Source organism: Sinohyriopsis cumingii, chromosome 11 (assembly GCF_028554795.1).
Source record: "Sinohyriopsis cumingii isolate HCF-2022 chromosome 11, ASM2855479v2, whole genome shotgun sequence".
In the NCBI taxonomy this organism is placed as follows: Eukaryota; Metazoa; Mollusca; class Bivalvia; order Unionida; family Unionidae; genus Sinohyriopsis; species Sinohyriopsis cumingii.
In genome coordinates this window covers 6,001,041-6,017,055 of record NC_142971.1, presented here as the reverse complement: position 1 = coordinate 6,017,055, position 16,015 = coordinate 6,001,041, and the positions used below count along the sequence as shown (strand labels likewise).

Sequence of the window (16,015 nt, the reverse complement as noted above, 5' to 3'; positions counted from 1 at the left end):
TTGCAGTATCAGCCAAAATAATCTATAAACAATTATGTACAGCCAAAGCTATCGGGTGTCGATTCTTCAGTATAAACATAATTCATCTGGGAAGAACTAAAATTTAAATAAAAATTTAATAAGTAAACATTTGATTAATATTGTGGCAAATGGGACACGAGCTATGACATTTCTTAACCACTTAAATCTATATCTTGTGAATGACTATATTACAGTATGTATGTAAGTATATATATATATGTATGTATGTATGTATGTTTGAGGTAAGCCACATTTTTTTTAAAGATTTGGCTCATGACCAAAATTTATTTTAAAGGGGTTTGAAATAAACAGCAACACTTCTGCGTCAAGATGAAAATATATATTATAGGAAACACACCTGAATAGAAAGAAGTACATGGTTATACTATGCAACACAATCAACTGATACACAATAAACTTTTTAAAAAGAAATTTGGTATTTTTATTTATGGTCAAACAAATCCCTGGAAACACATGTAACATTCACATGCGCAAAACAATACAATTTGACGCACCATAATCTATTAACCCCTTTCGAAAGAAAGAAGGAAAGTCAGCCTGTAACAAAATGCATGGAAATAAAATAAAGAAATATTTAACTCTGCGATCTCTTGTCCACCATTTGTACTGAAATAAAACGTGACGAAATGTATTATCTTATAATTTGTGTCATTTGGCACTTGCTGGCGTACCAAACTTTTGGCGCAAAGTGCACGTTTTTAATGTGTTACAAGTTTTAGCACCAATCAGTGATCATAGTTCATACAAGAAGTAACGATAACTTAAAACAAGATAACTTTGCAGTCTCTCTGTTTTCGGGTTTCATCTAAGGGGGAAAAAATCTAATACAATGTATGTGTTTAATGGGTCCTGATATTTTTCTTTTATTTATTAAAAACATATGCCAAACATGAAATTTAACAAACATGATGATAGCAAAATTATTAGGAATCATAATGAAAACCGGAAAGAAAACAAATATTCTGTGTCTTTGATTTGCTATTACGACTCGTGCTTTGTTAAAAAAAGCTCAAATTTATTATGATTTGTTGAAGGCAAATACATGTTTTAAATAAGTTCTCTGATCAGCTACGGCTCGTTGCAATCTCGCGTCGAAAAATGATACGCCTGGGCGCCTTTTGTCGAGTTTCAAGTCTGCCTTTTTATCTCTAGTTGACAGCGAGTAAAATGAATCTTTTACACGATTTTCCACTTCATGGTTCGGCTGTACCGTTTGTACACAGCAAGTACGACATTTTTAAACAAACAAGATAAAAACCTAGGTTGACAATCGATTACAATACTGGTGGACGAAATTTATTCTCCAAGACTTGCGTTTGGTGGATCTGTTCCCACCGCGAGTTCTTTCAATTGTGTTATAGACGTGTACAATATAATGAATTATTAAATGTCCACGTACATTTGTATGGACCGCTCGTTCACAACAAAAGCCAAACAATTACGTGAATACGTATAAGTGACAGGCTGCTGTGTACAATTCGTTCAGAAACAATTAACCATTAGACAGCATCAAGAAATATGACCTAGACAGGCTAGCGACGAGATGGTTCAGCAGAATAATGCGATCATGATAAATAATAATGCGATCATAATAAATAATAATACAGGACAGGGACTGCTAAATGTTTCTGATTACCAAAACCCTTACCAGCCAACGAAGTCAATAAGCAATCTGATTGTCAGGAACCTCGAATATACATGACTGCTTGATGCACAAATTCGAATTGTTATGGGTTTAATTAAACAAACTTAAAGACCTAATAATTTTTCCTACCTTAAGCATTCTCAGCATGTTTTTTATGTTTTCAAATTTCATGGTGTTTGTTTTTGTAATCATATCATTATATGTTTGTTTTTTAATCTTATATGTGTTGTCTAATGTGGTAAAGCGCTTAGAGCTTCTAAAGATTAGGCGCTATACAAAGTCCTGATTATTATTATTATTATTATTATTATTATTATTATTATTATTAATTTATGATTAGGTGACCCAGTGCACATCAAATTTTTTGGAACAATCAAAATTGCGAGCTTCGTGGCATTATTTCGAAGAAAATGTTATTAAAGTGACGAACAAGTAAAATCCATCTTTACAATCTCACAAGATACAGGGCAGTCTTGGCCTACCAGAATAAAAAGAAACACTGTCAGTGCACAGACCGAATTTATGTAGAAGTTGAATAAAGTGATAAAAGAATCGGAAAATTGAAGAAAAAAAATATGCCAAAGTGATATTACAGCCAATGACTCAATTTCGAAATATTAAGTACGGTATCGAATTTTCACACCGTTGCAATGCTCAAGTAAGAATTGGTGTAAATAACACTGTAAACCATGTTCACACAGGCTGTTGAGACGTTTCTATATAAAATATATTGGTACCCGCCAAATAAAATAAGCGCTCAAAGAGATCTCGTACCCTACCTCTAGAAGCAGAATATTGCAGTAACTGACAGACAACTGGGTACACAAATTGCATGCTTTTATATCTGAAGGAATTTCAGAATTATATATTACACTTAACATCTTATGATAAATGCCAGACTCCAGCTTTTGGAAAGAAAGATATTTTAACAATGTGTCATATGATACCACTGATAAATGGTAATGAAGCAAACACCATAGCCACAACCACAAGACGTGATTAACAGCGATTCTTTAGTAAAGACGCACTCGACAACACTTTAATCGTAATGATTTTTAAATGTTCAATACTGCCATAAAATACAATGATGATGAAAAGGCCTGAACATATATAATTATATTACTTCTGTCCTTCTAAGCTATAGTTGTATGCTTAAAATTCCAACGTTATGCATGCGCGATTGTTCGTAAAGTCCTCCAAGTAAGACCCACGTATGAAAACAGGGCTATTCATTTCCAACATAACCGTTGCAACACTTTTAATAGCGTCCACCACAGAAGATCGCTTTATTCTGCTGTGAAAACTATGCTATTCAGTTCCAACATTATCCATGCACGATTTGCTCATAACGTTCGCCATAGACCGTCTCATTCTGGTATGCAAACACTGCCATTTATAGCGTCCACCTTGGAAGACCGAACTGTTCTGGTATTGAAACACGGCTATTCAGTTCCAACATTATTCATGCACGATTTTTCAAAACGTACTCCACATAAAATAGCTGATTTTGGTACGAAACTATGGCTATTTCCACTTATGCGTCATCAACGATAAAACGATAAAACCATAACCTCGATCAAATGATCGATATAACAATATTGACGTTTTAACAATTGTGGTATTTATGTAAAGGCATGCAAAGACTATTATGGAGTTTATTTCAATTAACAATCGGAATTAAATTCTTGCATTTAATTTAAAAAATTGCGATAAGGGGCGAATTTAACCTCTTTCAAGCACAGCGTGAACATGAAAATAGTAATATGATTGGATAAATCAATAGGAATTGATATATCGGATGTATTCTACTATATATTTCTTTTTTAAAAAACATAAGAGTCACACTATCGTCATTAAAATAACGTACGAACTATACATGTATGTATTATATTCTCTAGAAATAATTGCATTCTTTACTCCACATATAAATAGGACTAGGAAGTATCTTGAAATATTCGTCATCTCTAAATAAATGTGTTCTTTGATCAGTGTAGATATAATCTGTGGACAGATTGTATTGTGAATTTCAATGAATAAATAAATTAGTGTCTTCCGAATGATTTATGCTGCTGATGGTAATGCTGTATTATATCTTATTTAAGTTTAAGTTTACTCTTGCACCTCAATCGAATCAATTCTGTCTGCCATGGTCATGTAGCCTGGGGGTTCGGTTAGAATATGCTCCGTTTCTGATTCCGGCTTTTGTCCGTTCCGGAAGTAAATTTGTGAAAATATCAAGGAACGAAGCTTGTAAATTTGATATAAAATAATCTGGCTGAAAATACACATAACGACGCATAATATACAAGTGACTATAGCCTCTGCCGGTTTCCTCCAGTCAAGCAGGTTGTATGCGTAATGGTTGCCGTCGAGAATGGTCCCATTATTTAGGAAGTACGCTGCGTTGAAAAGGGAGTATACAGACCCCAGACCAACAGTGTAAAGCAAGTGAAGAACCCTAAAGGGTGCACCGGATATAAGGATATCTACGACGACGTAAACTGAGTTAAGCGTATGCTTGATGCGACTCATCTCTGACTGCAACACACCTGCAAAAGTTGTTTTAAAAAAAGTAATGGTACATAACACTCATGTAATTCAGTATACCACTGTAACAACCACACAGTAACTATAGGTTACTGCATTTGTATGGGAAAATATGAACGAATTTTTCGAATTGAAATACTGCATGATCTTGGGAGTGCAGTATATCCATCCAACAAAACGAGTTCATATTTTCCCATACAAATGCAGTAACCTTTTTATTATATGCTCATTTTGTATTCCAGCTAATGCCTAATTATATTAAAATACACTACAAAAAAAGGAAGTAACTGAATGTATGTATGCCGTATTCCAAACTAAATACTCAAGCGCAGATTCATCCTTTTCACAACAACAACATTATTACTGCGCACATACCTACACCCAGATAAATTAGAACTTAGTCGCGCGCTCGACATAACTTTCGAAAGAAAATGGCGTGTGTAGTTAAAATTGAAATTTGGAGTCATATTGTGAATGAATACGCATTGCAACAACTTTTTCATTTGAACTGGAATGAATAGATTTTGGTATTTTTTCCATTCTACGAAATTTCATGATTATGGACTGGATTTATATGTAACAATTTCACATGAAATACATCGGTTTGAAGAAGCGAGGGTGAAGCGTGTTGACATCTGCAAATGTGTTTCTGTTTCTGTTATTGAATGTTTGAAATCATAATGAAGTCTTTCAATTGCAATTGTCAAAAAGACGCTATGGAATTTAATGTTTATTTCATTTTGAGTGCAGTAAGAAGGATGTAATTACACTTATATTTGAAATTACAGTACAATTTCGAAATGTGTAATCAAGATTGAGAACCTATTACATGGCTCATGTTATTCGGATTTGCAGAACTAAGAATGTGCATTTTGAGTAAATTCAGGATATAAAACTGTAAGTATATTTTTTGCCATTCTTATCACCAGCTAAAGAAGACAGTATATGCCTTGTCACTTGTATCTTATTTGTAAGGACGCTTTCTTGCGTATCTTGTATAGCTATCCTATATCCGAAACATTGTATCAAAAACATTAACGTGGAATGTGCCAAATCAGCTGGTTCTTGCTGCTGCTGTTGTTGTTGTTGTGGGGTTTAACGCCATTTTTTCAGCACACGATAGGCTATACATGGTGTCCAGTATTAATGGTGGAGGAAGAACCTGGGACAAACCCGGAAAGAACCACCGACCCACGAGAAGCTACTGGCAAGCTTTCTCACATACCCACACTGGCTGAATCCGAGACTCGAATCGGCGCAGACAGAGGTGAGATGGCAGTGATCCGTAACGGAGAGCGCTTTAGACCACTCGGCCACTCGGGGCCCCGCCAAAGCAGCTGTTATGTGGCAGTCCACGAAACATCTGCTTTACTTCATTCAAAAACAAATTTAAACAACCACATTGTAAACCGCCTACTACGCGAGTGTACATGATTTGTAAATCAAAAGTGCTGGTGTCTGCGTCCATTGTTTGTTTACAATAGAAAGTAGTTCCTTTCTGCACGTGAATACAATATGTGTATTTGCGCGTGAGTTCAGTATCGGGTAATATTGCACGATTCTGACAATGTAAAGTTAACGGAGAAAAAAAAATGAGCATATAATAATATTATTTTATGCTCTTTTTTCTCCGTTTCCATTATGCACAGTTTCATACTACACGACACGTGTGTCTAAAAATAGTATCGTGTATTAGGAACTACTTTGTACACAAGCCATGTACGATCATGCAGGAAAGGCTTTATCTGTTGTTTGGTATATTAGATGTGTTGATGAACTAAACAAGCTGTTTTCTCCATTTCAAAGACCGGATGATAACGTTAAAGTTATGGATGAATTTACAGAGCCAGAAAAGAAACTTTCAACCAAGCAAACAAATGAACTCAGTGTCAACAAAACGAATACAATACCACTCTGATCATGTAAACAGCATGGTTCAGGCTATGACAAATGTTCTCTAGGGTAAATACAAATAGCATAGTAAAGCATACTGAGGTCACGGGCTATCACATATCTATAAGATACGTACCATTTTACAAGTCAGTCAAAACACTAAATTCGAGGGGGAAAATACAACCGAGGGTTTTGGTAGAAAATTAAGAGCCTCAGAACCAAGAAGCCAAAACGACCAAGAAGTCTTATTTCCGCCAGCTAAACGGACTGTCACAAAGAATTTGCTTAGCAAATTTCATCGATTAAGTTTTTGATACCGTGTTTTGTATGTAGGCTAGCGATAGAAGCCATACGGGTAATTTACATATGCATGTGCAAAGATCATGCAAGTGACATGGCATACACATATGCCCTCTTTAGCTGGTAATAAGAATGACAATATATATATTTACATTTTTGCTTCTTAAATTTCCTCAAAATGTACTTTCTTAGTTAGTTCTGCATATCTGAATTACATGACATATGTCATGGGTTCCAAAACTTGATACACACTGCAAAATTGTTTTGTATTTTCGAAGACATTTCCAACAAAAATCACATTCTCCTTTCTGCATTCAAAACAAAATTAACGTGATATTCCTTGGCGTCTTGTTGATAATTTCAATTAAAAGTATTCCTATTTCTTGCACATTATGATTACAAACAATCAAAGACAGAACAGAAATAGAAAAGGTGCATTTGATTCAATGCGGATTTTTCCACTGCTAAAATCACATGAACATGATACGGAATCGACTGAGCTAATAAAGCCAGTCCATCACAAGCAGAAAATTATAATTGAGTTGGATAGACAGGAATGCAAAATCTGTCTATTCCATACCAACTGGAAACGTTGTAGCAATACACATTCGTGCAATGTATGACTCTGTATTTCAATTTCAAATCGACCAAAACGAAATTGTTTTTTAAACTAATGTCAAGCACAATAAAATTCAAATGTCGAATGGGCTGTGCTATTTTTTTAGCATTAGTATTGTTGCTATGTATTGATGAATCTACTTTTGTTTCTTTATTTTAGAATACAGAATGAATTCAATTCAATTAATTTTATGCTTGTAGTGTATTTATATTATTAAGCGCTAGGTAGGAATACAAAAAATTAATATATAATAAAAATGTTACTGCATTTGTATGAGAAAATATGGACTCGTTTTTTCGGACTGATATTTCACTCTCAAGGTCGTACAGTATTATTCAAATAAACTAGTTCATATTTTCCCATACAAATGCAGTAACCTATATATACAAACATGGCTATGATTTGGTTTGAGTAGTTTTCAATATTTACAGATACAATACAATGAATCTTCACTCCTCAACATCACAGAATAAATGTTGTGATAAAATTGTCCGTGCAGAGTAAGACATGAACATGTTCTTTATAAACGCATCGTGGATATTTACGCTTCAAAACACATTAAGCTTTAATAAAAGCTCAATTATAGCCTTTGCCGATGAATGCAATAAGATATTAACTACACATATTGCAATATGTTAACTATATGGACCTCGAATGTAAAGTATCAACTATACAGATTAAAATATATTTACTATATTGACCTCGGCTGTAAATTATTAACTATGCAGATTAAAATATATTTACTATATTGACCTCGGCTATAAAGTATTAACTATGCAGATTAAAATATATTTACTATATTGACCTCGAATGTAAAGTATTAACTATGCAGATTAAAATATATTTACTATATTGACCTCGAATGTAAAGTATTAACTATGCAGATTAAAATATATTTACTATATTGACCTCGAATGTAAAGTATTAACTATGCAGATTAAAATATATTTACTATATTGACCTCGAATGTAAAGTATTAACTATACAGATTAAAATATATTTACTATATTGACCTCGGCTGTAAAGTATTAACTATGCAGATTAAAATATATTTACTATATTGACCTCGGCTGTAAAGTATTAACTATACAGATTAAAATATATTTACTATATTGACCTCGGCTGTAAATTATTAACTATACAGATTAAAATATATTTACTATATTGACCTCGGCTGTAAAGTATTAACTATGCAGATTAAAATATATTTACTATATTGACCTCGGCTGTAAAGTATTAACTATACAGATTAAAATATATTTACTATATTGACCTCGGCTGTAAATTATTAACTATGCAGATTAAAATATATTTACTATATTGACCTCGGCTATAAAGTATTAACTATACAGATTAAAATATATTTACTATATTGACCTCGGCTATAAAGTATTAACTATGCAGATTAAAATATATTTACTATATTGACCTCGAATGTAAAGTATTAACTATGCAGATTAAAATATATTTACTATATTGACCTCGAATGTAAAGTATTAACTATGCAGATTAAAATATATTTACTATATTGACCTCGAATGTAAACTATTAACTATGCAGATTAAAATATATTTACTATATTGACCTCGAATGTAAAGTATTAACTATACAGATTAAAATATATTTACTATATTGACCTCGAATGTAAAGTATTAACTATGCAGATTAAAATATATTTACTATATTGACCTCGGCTGTAAAGTATTAACTATACAGATTAAAATATATTTACTATACTGACCTCGGCTGTAAAGTATTAACTATACAGATTAAAATATATTTACTATATTGACCTCGGCTGTAAAGTATTAAGCTAAACAGACACCAATACATGTATTGTATTGACCTCGAGATGGACAATATATTAGCTACACACATTACAACACATTTACTATGTTGACCTCAGGGATAAAGTAACAGCTACACAGATTCCAATAATGACCTCAACAAGTCCTGTAATGTTCCATTGAGGATGTCGGAACATGGGGCGATCAAGGTTGCTTCTCCACCATTTATTTATTTAAAAAATTAGTGAATATTTATGGGGTCTCGTCTAATTGAAAATTTGTCCCTACCACACAGGGCCGGCGCCAAACCCGGCCAGACTATCTGGCGCCCTAGGCAAGGTTAGATTCTGGCGCCCCCCCCCCCCCCGAAATATCAATTTCAAAATTTATAAACAATACATTTTTTGAAAAAATGCGCCCTCTTGAAATCAGCGCCCTAGGCGGTTGCCTAGTTTGCCTATATGGTAGCGCCGGCCCTGCTACCACGATGAAGTCGTCTCACTTAATACAATCTTGTGAATGCCTCTGATACTCACTTAATACAATCTTGTGAATGCCTCTGATATCTAGATGAAAGGTTCTGAGAAATTGGTGGACAAAGATTACTTTCTAGAATTGCACAAAACCTTACCTTTAAGAAGCAATTTCTGCCATAACATTCTAAATTTTGCATGTTTTATCTTTCGTTGTTTTATTTTGACTTTTTTTAGTCGTGGGTGTGACGCCATTGGAGCCATAACGAATAGTCAATGCATTCATGTCGCTACCACCTAAAGAAAAAGAACCAATGCTTACGTGAGCTGTCCAGGAACACGATGAAAGACCAGTATGATGCTGTGACTACAAGTGCTGAGTTGTATCCCAGATTCTGCAGGAGCCACTGGACCTTCAGGGCAATGGGCATGCGCTCAAAAGTCTGACGGTCTAAAAGAAGACATGAAGCACTTGACTACATCCAAAAAAGAAACCTTGGCATATCTTGCAGACAGTTCATGACAAAGACTGGCCCATCCTGGAGAAAGTTGACAAAGGTTGGCCCATCATGGAGACGACATATCATTAGTCCATTTGAATGTCGATCGAGTATTAAACAACGTGTGTCACAAAATGTCTTCAATACCTTATTTTCTATGTATTATTTGTAAAGTTACATAAAAACACTGTTGCGCCAGATTCGAAAAAAAATGTGTAAAATCGAAATTATAGAGCAAGTAACTTTTTATTGTTATTCGTGTACTTTTCAGTTCAGTGTACAGCATATAAAAATTGCAGCCAAATTCTATCATTTCATGAACACAGTCTGCTTATTTAATTTAAAGATATGCATGGAAAACATATGTTACACGGAAATGAGTGTCGATGCTTTTGAAAGTGCAGCGAAACACTATATCGGTCAATAAATTATACATGTCCAGAAAGGTATTTGTATTAGTAGTTAAGTGGGGCACTAGAGCCTCAATGGGAATTAGCATTACAGAGACCCCTGGGCAAATATAGCCTCAATGGAAATTTAACATGGAGAAAAATCGTGGGCCACTCTAGCCTCAAGGGGAATTTAACATGGGAAAAAGTCTTGGGCCACTATAGCCTCAAGGGAATTGAACATGGGATTTTTTTAAAAATTTTTTTTAAATTTAAATTTAAATTTAAAAAAGGGGTAGGCAATGGAAAGGCTATCTCTTTTCGAGAAATATGGCTGGCCCTGAAAAGGGCCTTTGGGTTTATGTTAATATTAATATTAACATAGATGGCATCTGTCACATCTTCTTCTTCTTCTTCTTAAACTCCTTCTAACTGCCGGTCCATACACAAGTACCCTCTTGAGACATCCTTGTCTTTCTATGTAAACTCTCCTCATCCATTGACTAGTATCTGTCCTATCAACAACAGTCCACTTGGACCTGACATACATGAGCATGTCCGTCCTAAACATCATGGAAGACACAAGGGTGGATGACTCAACTGTGGTCCACATCTTGAAGCGACGAGAATAGGTGAATCAATGCAGTGAACTGCGCTTATTTATAGGTACAGGAAGGATTGAAACGGATTGAATTCATTCACCAATCCGAACACGCGTTACAAAATTCAGTCAGCTCGCATCCAATCCGAAGAGAGCAGTATGTGACGTCACGTGGTCTATATAGATTCGTTAGCGCTTGTGTGCAGTCAATCTATGCGACAGTGATTCAACATGACGGAAACTCAGAAAACGATCCATTGGGGTGCACCAGCAGGGGAGACTGCCCAAGGGAACCCGGACTTACTTTCAGAAGAGGTACACTGGGATTTTGTGGATTTTCTTACCTCGCAAGAATTTGTTCCGGAACCTTCGTTACCTTCTTCGTTACCGCAAGTGGAGAATTTTAGACAGAGACAGAAAGAAGAACTGGAGAAATTTATGCAACGACAAAAGGAAGCGGAACAAGCTTTTCTATTACAGCAACAGCAACAGCAACAAGAAGAGGTAAGAAAAAAACAACAGCAACAACAGCAAGAAGAAGTAGCAGCAAAGAAACAAGAGGGTGAAAATCAAACGGCTACGGTACTGTTGGACATTTTAGGGGAGTTAAGAAGTCTGAAACAAATGTATCAGACTTCTTTATCACGACCGAAGAGAATACGACCTTCCCGAGCTAAACACGCCAACCCTGTGACTAAGCCTATCGTACCACCCTTAGTGATTTCAACCCAATCATCAGAAGTAGGCCTCGGCCGTGGCAAAGGCTTAAGGCAGTTAAAGTTGATTGGTTAAACTCACCCCTACACCAAAATAAAAAGGCCCTTTTCAGGGCCACCCACTTCTCTCGAAAAGAGATAGCCTTTCAATTTGCCAATAACTCAAAAATCAACACAAAAAAAACAAACCATTTTACCCTTATAGTACATGTCTGTGAATGAGTAAGTGAGTGTAGCTTCTTATTTTAAAATCAAAACTCAAAGACACTTACCTTATATCATTCATGTATTCTTTTATCCATTTTTTACAATCCAATTCACAATTCACCACAGAACACTTTAATTAAAAGTTCATTGACTTCTTCTTTCTCCTTGTTTAGTCTCTCTGTTTTTTGAATTTCTTCACCGTTTTTTCCTCATTTTCTTCCCTTCTTCTTTTCTTCTCCTGTTTCTTTGCTTCTTTTAAATAGAATTGTCTTCTTTCTTCCTCTTCTTCCTCTGAAGAATCCCTCTCTTCTTTCGAAGAATCCCTCTCTTCTTCCGAAGAATCCCTCTCATCTTCTGAAGAATCCTTCTTTTCTTCTGACTCCTCTTGTTTCTTTTTTGGGCAATCTGGAGACCAATGTCCTTTTTCTTTACAATAATAACAGGTATCTTGACTTTTGTCTTTTTTAGCCCCTGTTTTTTTTCTTTTTTGACGGTCTGGACACTCTGAAGACCAATGCCCTTTCTTCTGACAGATATAGCAAGTATCTTGACTTTTATCTCGAAAGGAAGGAGAGTAGTCCGTCGGCTGGTCTGAAGAGAATTTTCTAATGACCCCTCGCAAAGCTCTGACGAAACGTTCGATTTGGTTAGTCTCTTCCATCGTTGTGCTCAGCTTGAGAGTGAAATGAATAGTGAAAAGGACAAGACACACACCCTTTTATATACGCTGGTCTGCCATGACTATAAATTAGTCTATGGTGTTTAAACTTGAGTCATTTGACGTTTTGCACTCAAGATGAAACGATCCTATTCATTCGAGAAGAAAGAAGAAGAAGAAAGTAAGAGGCAGAAACGTGATCTATCGCCTCGTACCAGAGCTGAAATCTTGGCACAAATTCATGCCAGTGATTTTGAAGAGGACATGAGTGAACCAGAATTTGAAACCTCTAAACCAAGTTCGTCACCCTTAGTCAACCCTGAAAAATACTATTCCATTCGAGAGACGGAAAAGCGCTCCTCTAGAAAATTTAGAACCACGGCTTACACCTACACGGTGAAGTTTAAAGATTTCAAGGCCGACGTACCCTTGGAGAAAGCAGAAGGGTTTATCACCGAGATGTGGGATTCTTTGCTCACCGCACTCAAGCGACAATGTCAACCCAAAGAAGACGATCGCTTGACACTATCCATAGATCACGACGGTTTGAAATCCCCTGTTTGGATCGAGTTTAGCAGACCCGCAGAACTAACCCCTTCCAAAATCATGGACAAGATTCAACACGTACAACAATCTAATGACCAGTTTGACATCACCAATGGTAAAGCCACACTGAAAATGGCTCACGTCTCTCTTCCTCAAGGGCCTGGACGCAAAAAGATGTTATTGGTGAACGAGCTTCGCAGCATTAAGCGTAGCCTTGTCCAAATTCACAATCCTCAAGACCAGATGTGTTTAGCTCGAGCCATCGTGGTGGGACGAACCTATGCCAACAAGAACGACACGACAGAATGGAAAAGAGCCTGGAAAACTATTCGACAATCGGACCGAGCCAAACAACGAAACGAAGCAGAACTCCTGTTGCAACAAGCCGGACTGTCCAAAGACACACCCTGTGGTATTCCTGAGATGCAGAAATTGCAAGATGCCCTAGCTCCACGATACACCTTGAAAGTGCACCCTCAAGAAGTGCGTGGGTCTCTGTTGTTTCGAGGCCAAGACTTTAAGGACGGAAAATACATTCATGTCTATTATCACGATGAACATTTCGATACCATTACCAGTATCACCGGATTCCTGGGATACAGTTATTACTGTGAGAAATGTGACTATGGCCATAATAATCGAGAGCAACACAAGCATTGTTGATGGAAATGCCCAGGATGTTTGGCCTCTCCACCCTGTCTGAGCGAAGAACCAGTGCCTTTTCAACTTGTCTGCGCACGTTTGTCAGCCCTACCTGTTACCAACAACATTTGAAAACACAAGGTTCACAGAAGAAATGTGCTTGTCAACTCCTGAGATTGTGCCCTACCTGTGGACAAGGCATACTTACCAATAATGCCAAGGCACACGTATGTCGAGGAAAGAAAAAATGTCACATTTGTCACCGCATCGTGGACTTGGAACACCAATGCTACGTGCAAAAATACCAACCCCCACCAGAGAAAGAGGACGGTCACAAGAATAAAGGCAATTTCATCTTTTTCGATTTCGAATGCATGCAAGAGACCGGCATTCACATTCCTAATTTCTGCGTGGCTCATCGAGCGTGCGAGAAGTGCATTCAAGAACCTATCTTCAGTCATTGCCCTCACTGCAGCAAGATTCCTGAAGGGCGTGAAAAAATCTTTCGGGGACCAAACACGTTAGCCGATTTTGCCCAATGGGTCTTAGACCCCATCGACAAGACGTGGAGCCAAGAGGACATCGAACGTTACGGAGATTGTCATCGTCATGCCACGGTGATGGCTCACAATTTCTCCAGATACGATGGACAGTTTCTTTTGAGGTACTATACGGAACATGGCACCGAACGTCCTAAAGTGATTTTGAACGGAGCCAAAATCATTTTCATGCAAGTGGGACAAGTGCAGTTTAAAGATTCGATGAGTTACTTGGCCATGCCTTTGAGTCGAATGCCTAAAATGTTTGGAATGACAGAAATGGCTAAAGGGTACTTTCCTCACTTTTTCAATACAGAAGCCAATCAACACGCCGTTCTACCCCATTTGCCTGAGGCTCACTATTACGACCCCGACAACATGCGTACCGAACAACAAGAAGCTTTCTACGCTTGGTACCAGGCTCACGCCTCGGACCCTTTCGACTTTCAGGAAGAAATGCTAAAGTATTGTCGTTCCGACGTGGACATTTTACGACGTTGCTGTGGAAAATTTCGAGAACTGTTCATGGAACACGGAGGGGTCGATCCTTTGAAAGAAGCTTGCACCATTGCCAAAGCGTGTTCCTTAGTGTACCGCCAACGATTTATGCCTGAAAACACCGTGGCTGTCATCAGTCCTCAAACGACCCACTTTGTCAAACGTCAATACTTGGTCAAAGCCCTACGTTGGTTACATTACTTGTGCGACAAGGAAGACAAGTGGATTCAGCATGCCCGCAACGGAGGAGGCCAAAAGACCATCGGAACGTATTCGGTCGATGGCTGGGACTTAGAAAACCCCAAGATCGTGTACGAGTTTAACGGTTGCTTATTTCACGGATGTCCCGTCTGTTACCCTGACCGTGACACTAAAAATCAGTTTTTACAACGGACCATGGAAGACTTGTACCAGGACACTTGTCAGCGGCGCCTAAAGTTAGAACAGCAAGGATACCAAGTGGTGGAAATGTGGGAACACGAATACGATCACCGTATGAAAACCGATCCCGAGTTTAAACGCCTCGTGCAAAGTTACCAGTTCATGGACCCGTTGAACCCGAGGGATAGTTTGTACGGAGGAAGGACCAATGCCACCTGTTTGCTGTACCAAGCCGACGAAGAGAAAGGAGAAGAAATCAAATACTTGGACGTGTGTTCGCTGTATCCCTACGTGTGCAAATATTGTCGCTTTCCTGTAGGGCACCCGCAATTGCTGACGGAACACATCGACCTGAAAAACATTCGACAATACGAAGGCTTGATCAAGTGCAAAGTTTTGCCTCCCACGAACCTATACCATCCCGTCTTACCTCACCATTGTCAAGGCAAACTGATGTTTCCCTTGTGCCGTACTTGTGCCGAAACGTGCAACCAGGACCAACCTTGCCATCACAGCCAGGAAGAACGTGCCTTGACGGGAACCTGGGTCAGCGTGGAATTGTTCAAAGCTCTGGACATGGGATACCAACTGTTAGAAGTGTACGAAATTTGCCACTTTCCCAAGACACAACAGTACCACAAGGGTGACCCTACTCAGAAAGGCATTTTCGCCGACTACGTGGATGCCTTTTTGAAACTGAAACAAGAAGCCAGCGGCTATCCTTCCTGGTGTCACACTCCCGAAGACCAAATACAATTCAAAGAGAAATACTACGAACAAGAAGGCATCTCTTTAGACCACATCGAGAAAAACGAAGGCAGGCGATCGTTTGCCAAAGTGATGTTAAATTGCTTGTGGGGTAAAATGGCACAACGACCGTGTTTACCCAAGACGGAATATTTGACAGAACCTTCCCGCTACTTCCAGATGATTCACGACAAAACCAAATACATGAAACACGTGGACGTCGTTCGAGAGGATTTGATCTTGGTCAATTACGAAGAAGATCTGGACTTTGTACAAGACAACCCT

General features: G+C 37.5%; 1 protein-coding gene across 1 annotated transcript in view; it reads right to left on the bottom strand.

Annotated features, from left to right (window-relative positions):
* Window positions 1–346: 346 nt before the first annotated feature.
* Window positions 347–16,015, bottom strand: part of LOC149787560 (protein rolling stone-like) — a 75,264-nt gene continuing 59,595 nt past the window's right edge. The window contains exons 3-4 of the mRNA XM_089973709.1: window positions 9,629–9,757; window positions 347–4,236 (exon numbers count right to left, since the gene is read on the bottom strand). Coding sequence (XP_089829835.1) covers window positions 3,797–4,236; window positions 9,629–9,757 — 569 coding nt within the window. The 3' untranslated portion in view covers window positions 347–3,796. The remainder of the gene's footprint in view (window positions 4,237–9,628; window positions 9,758–16,015) is intronic.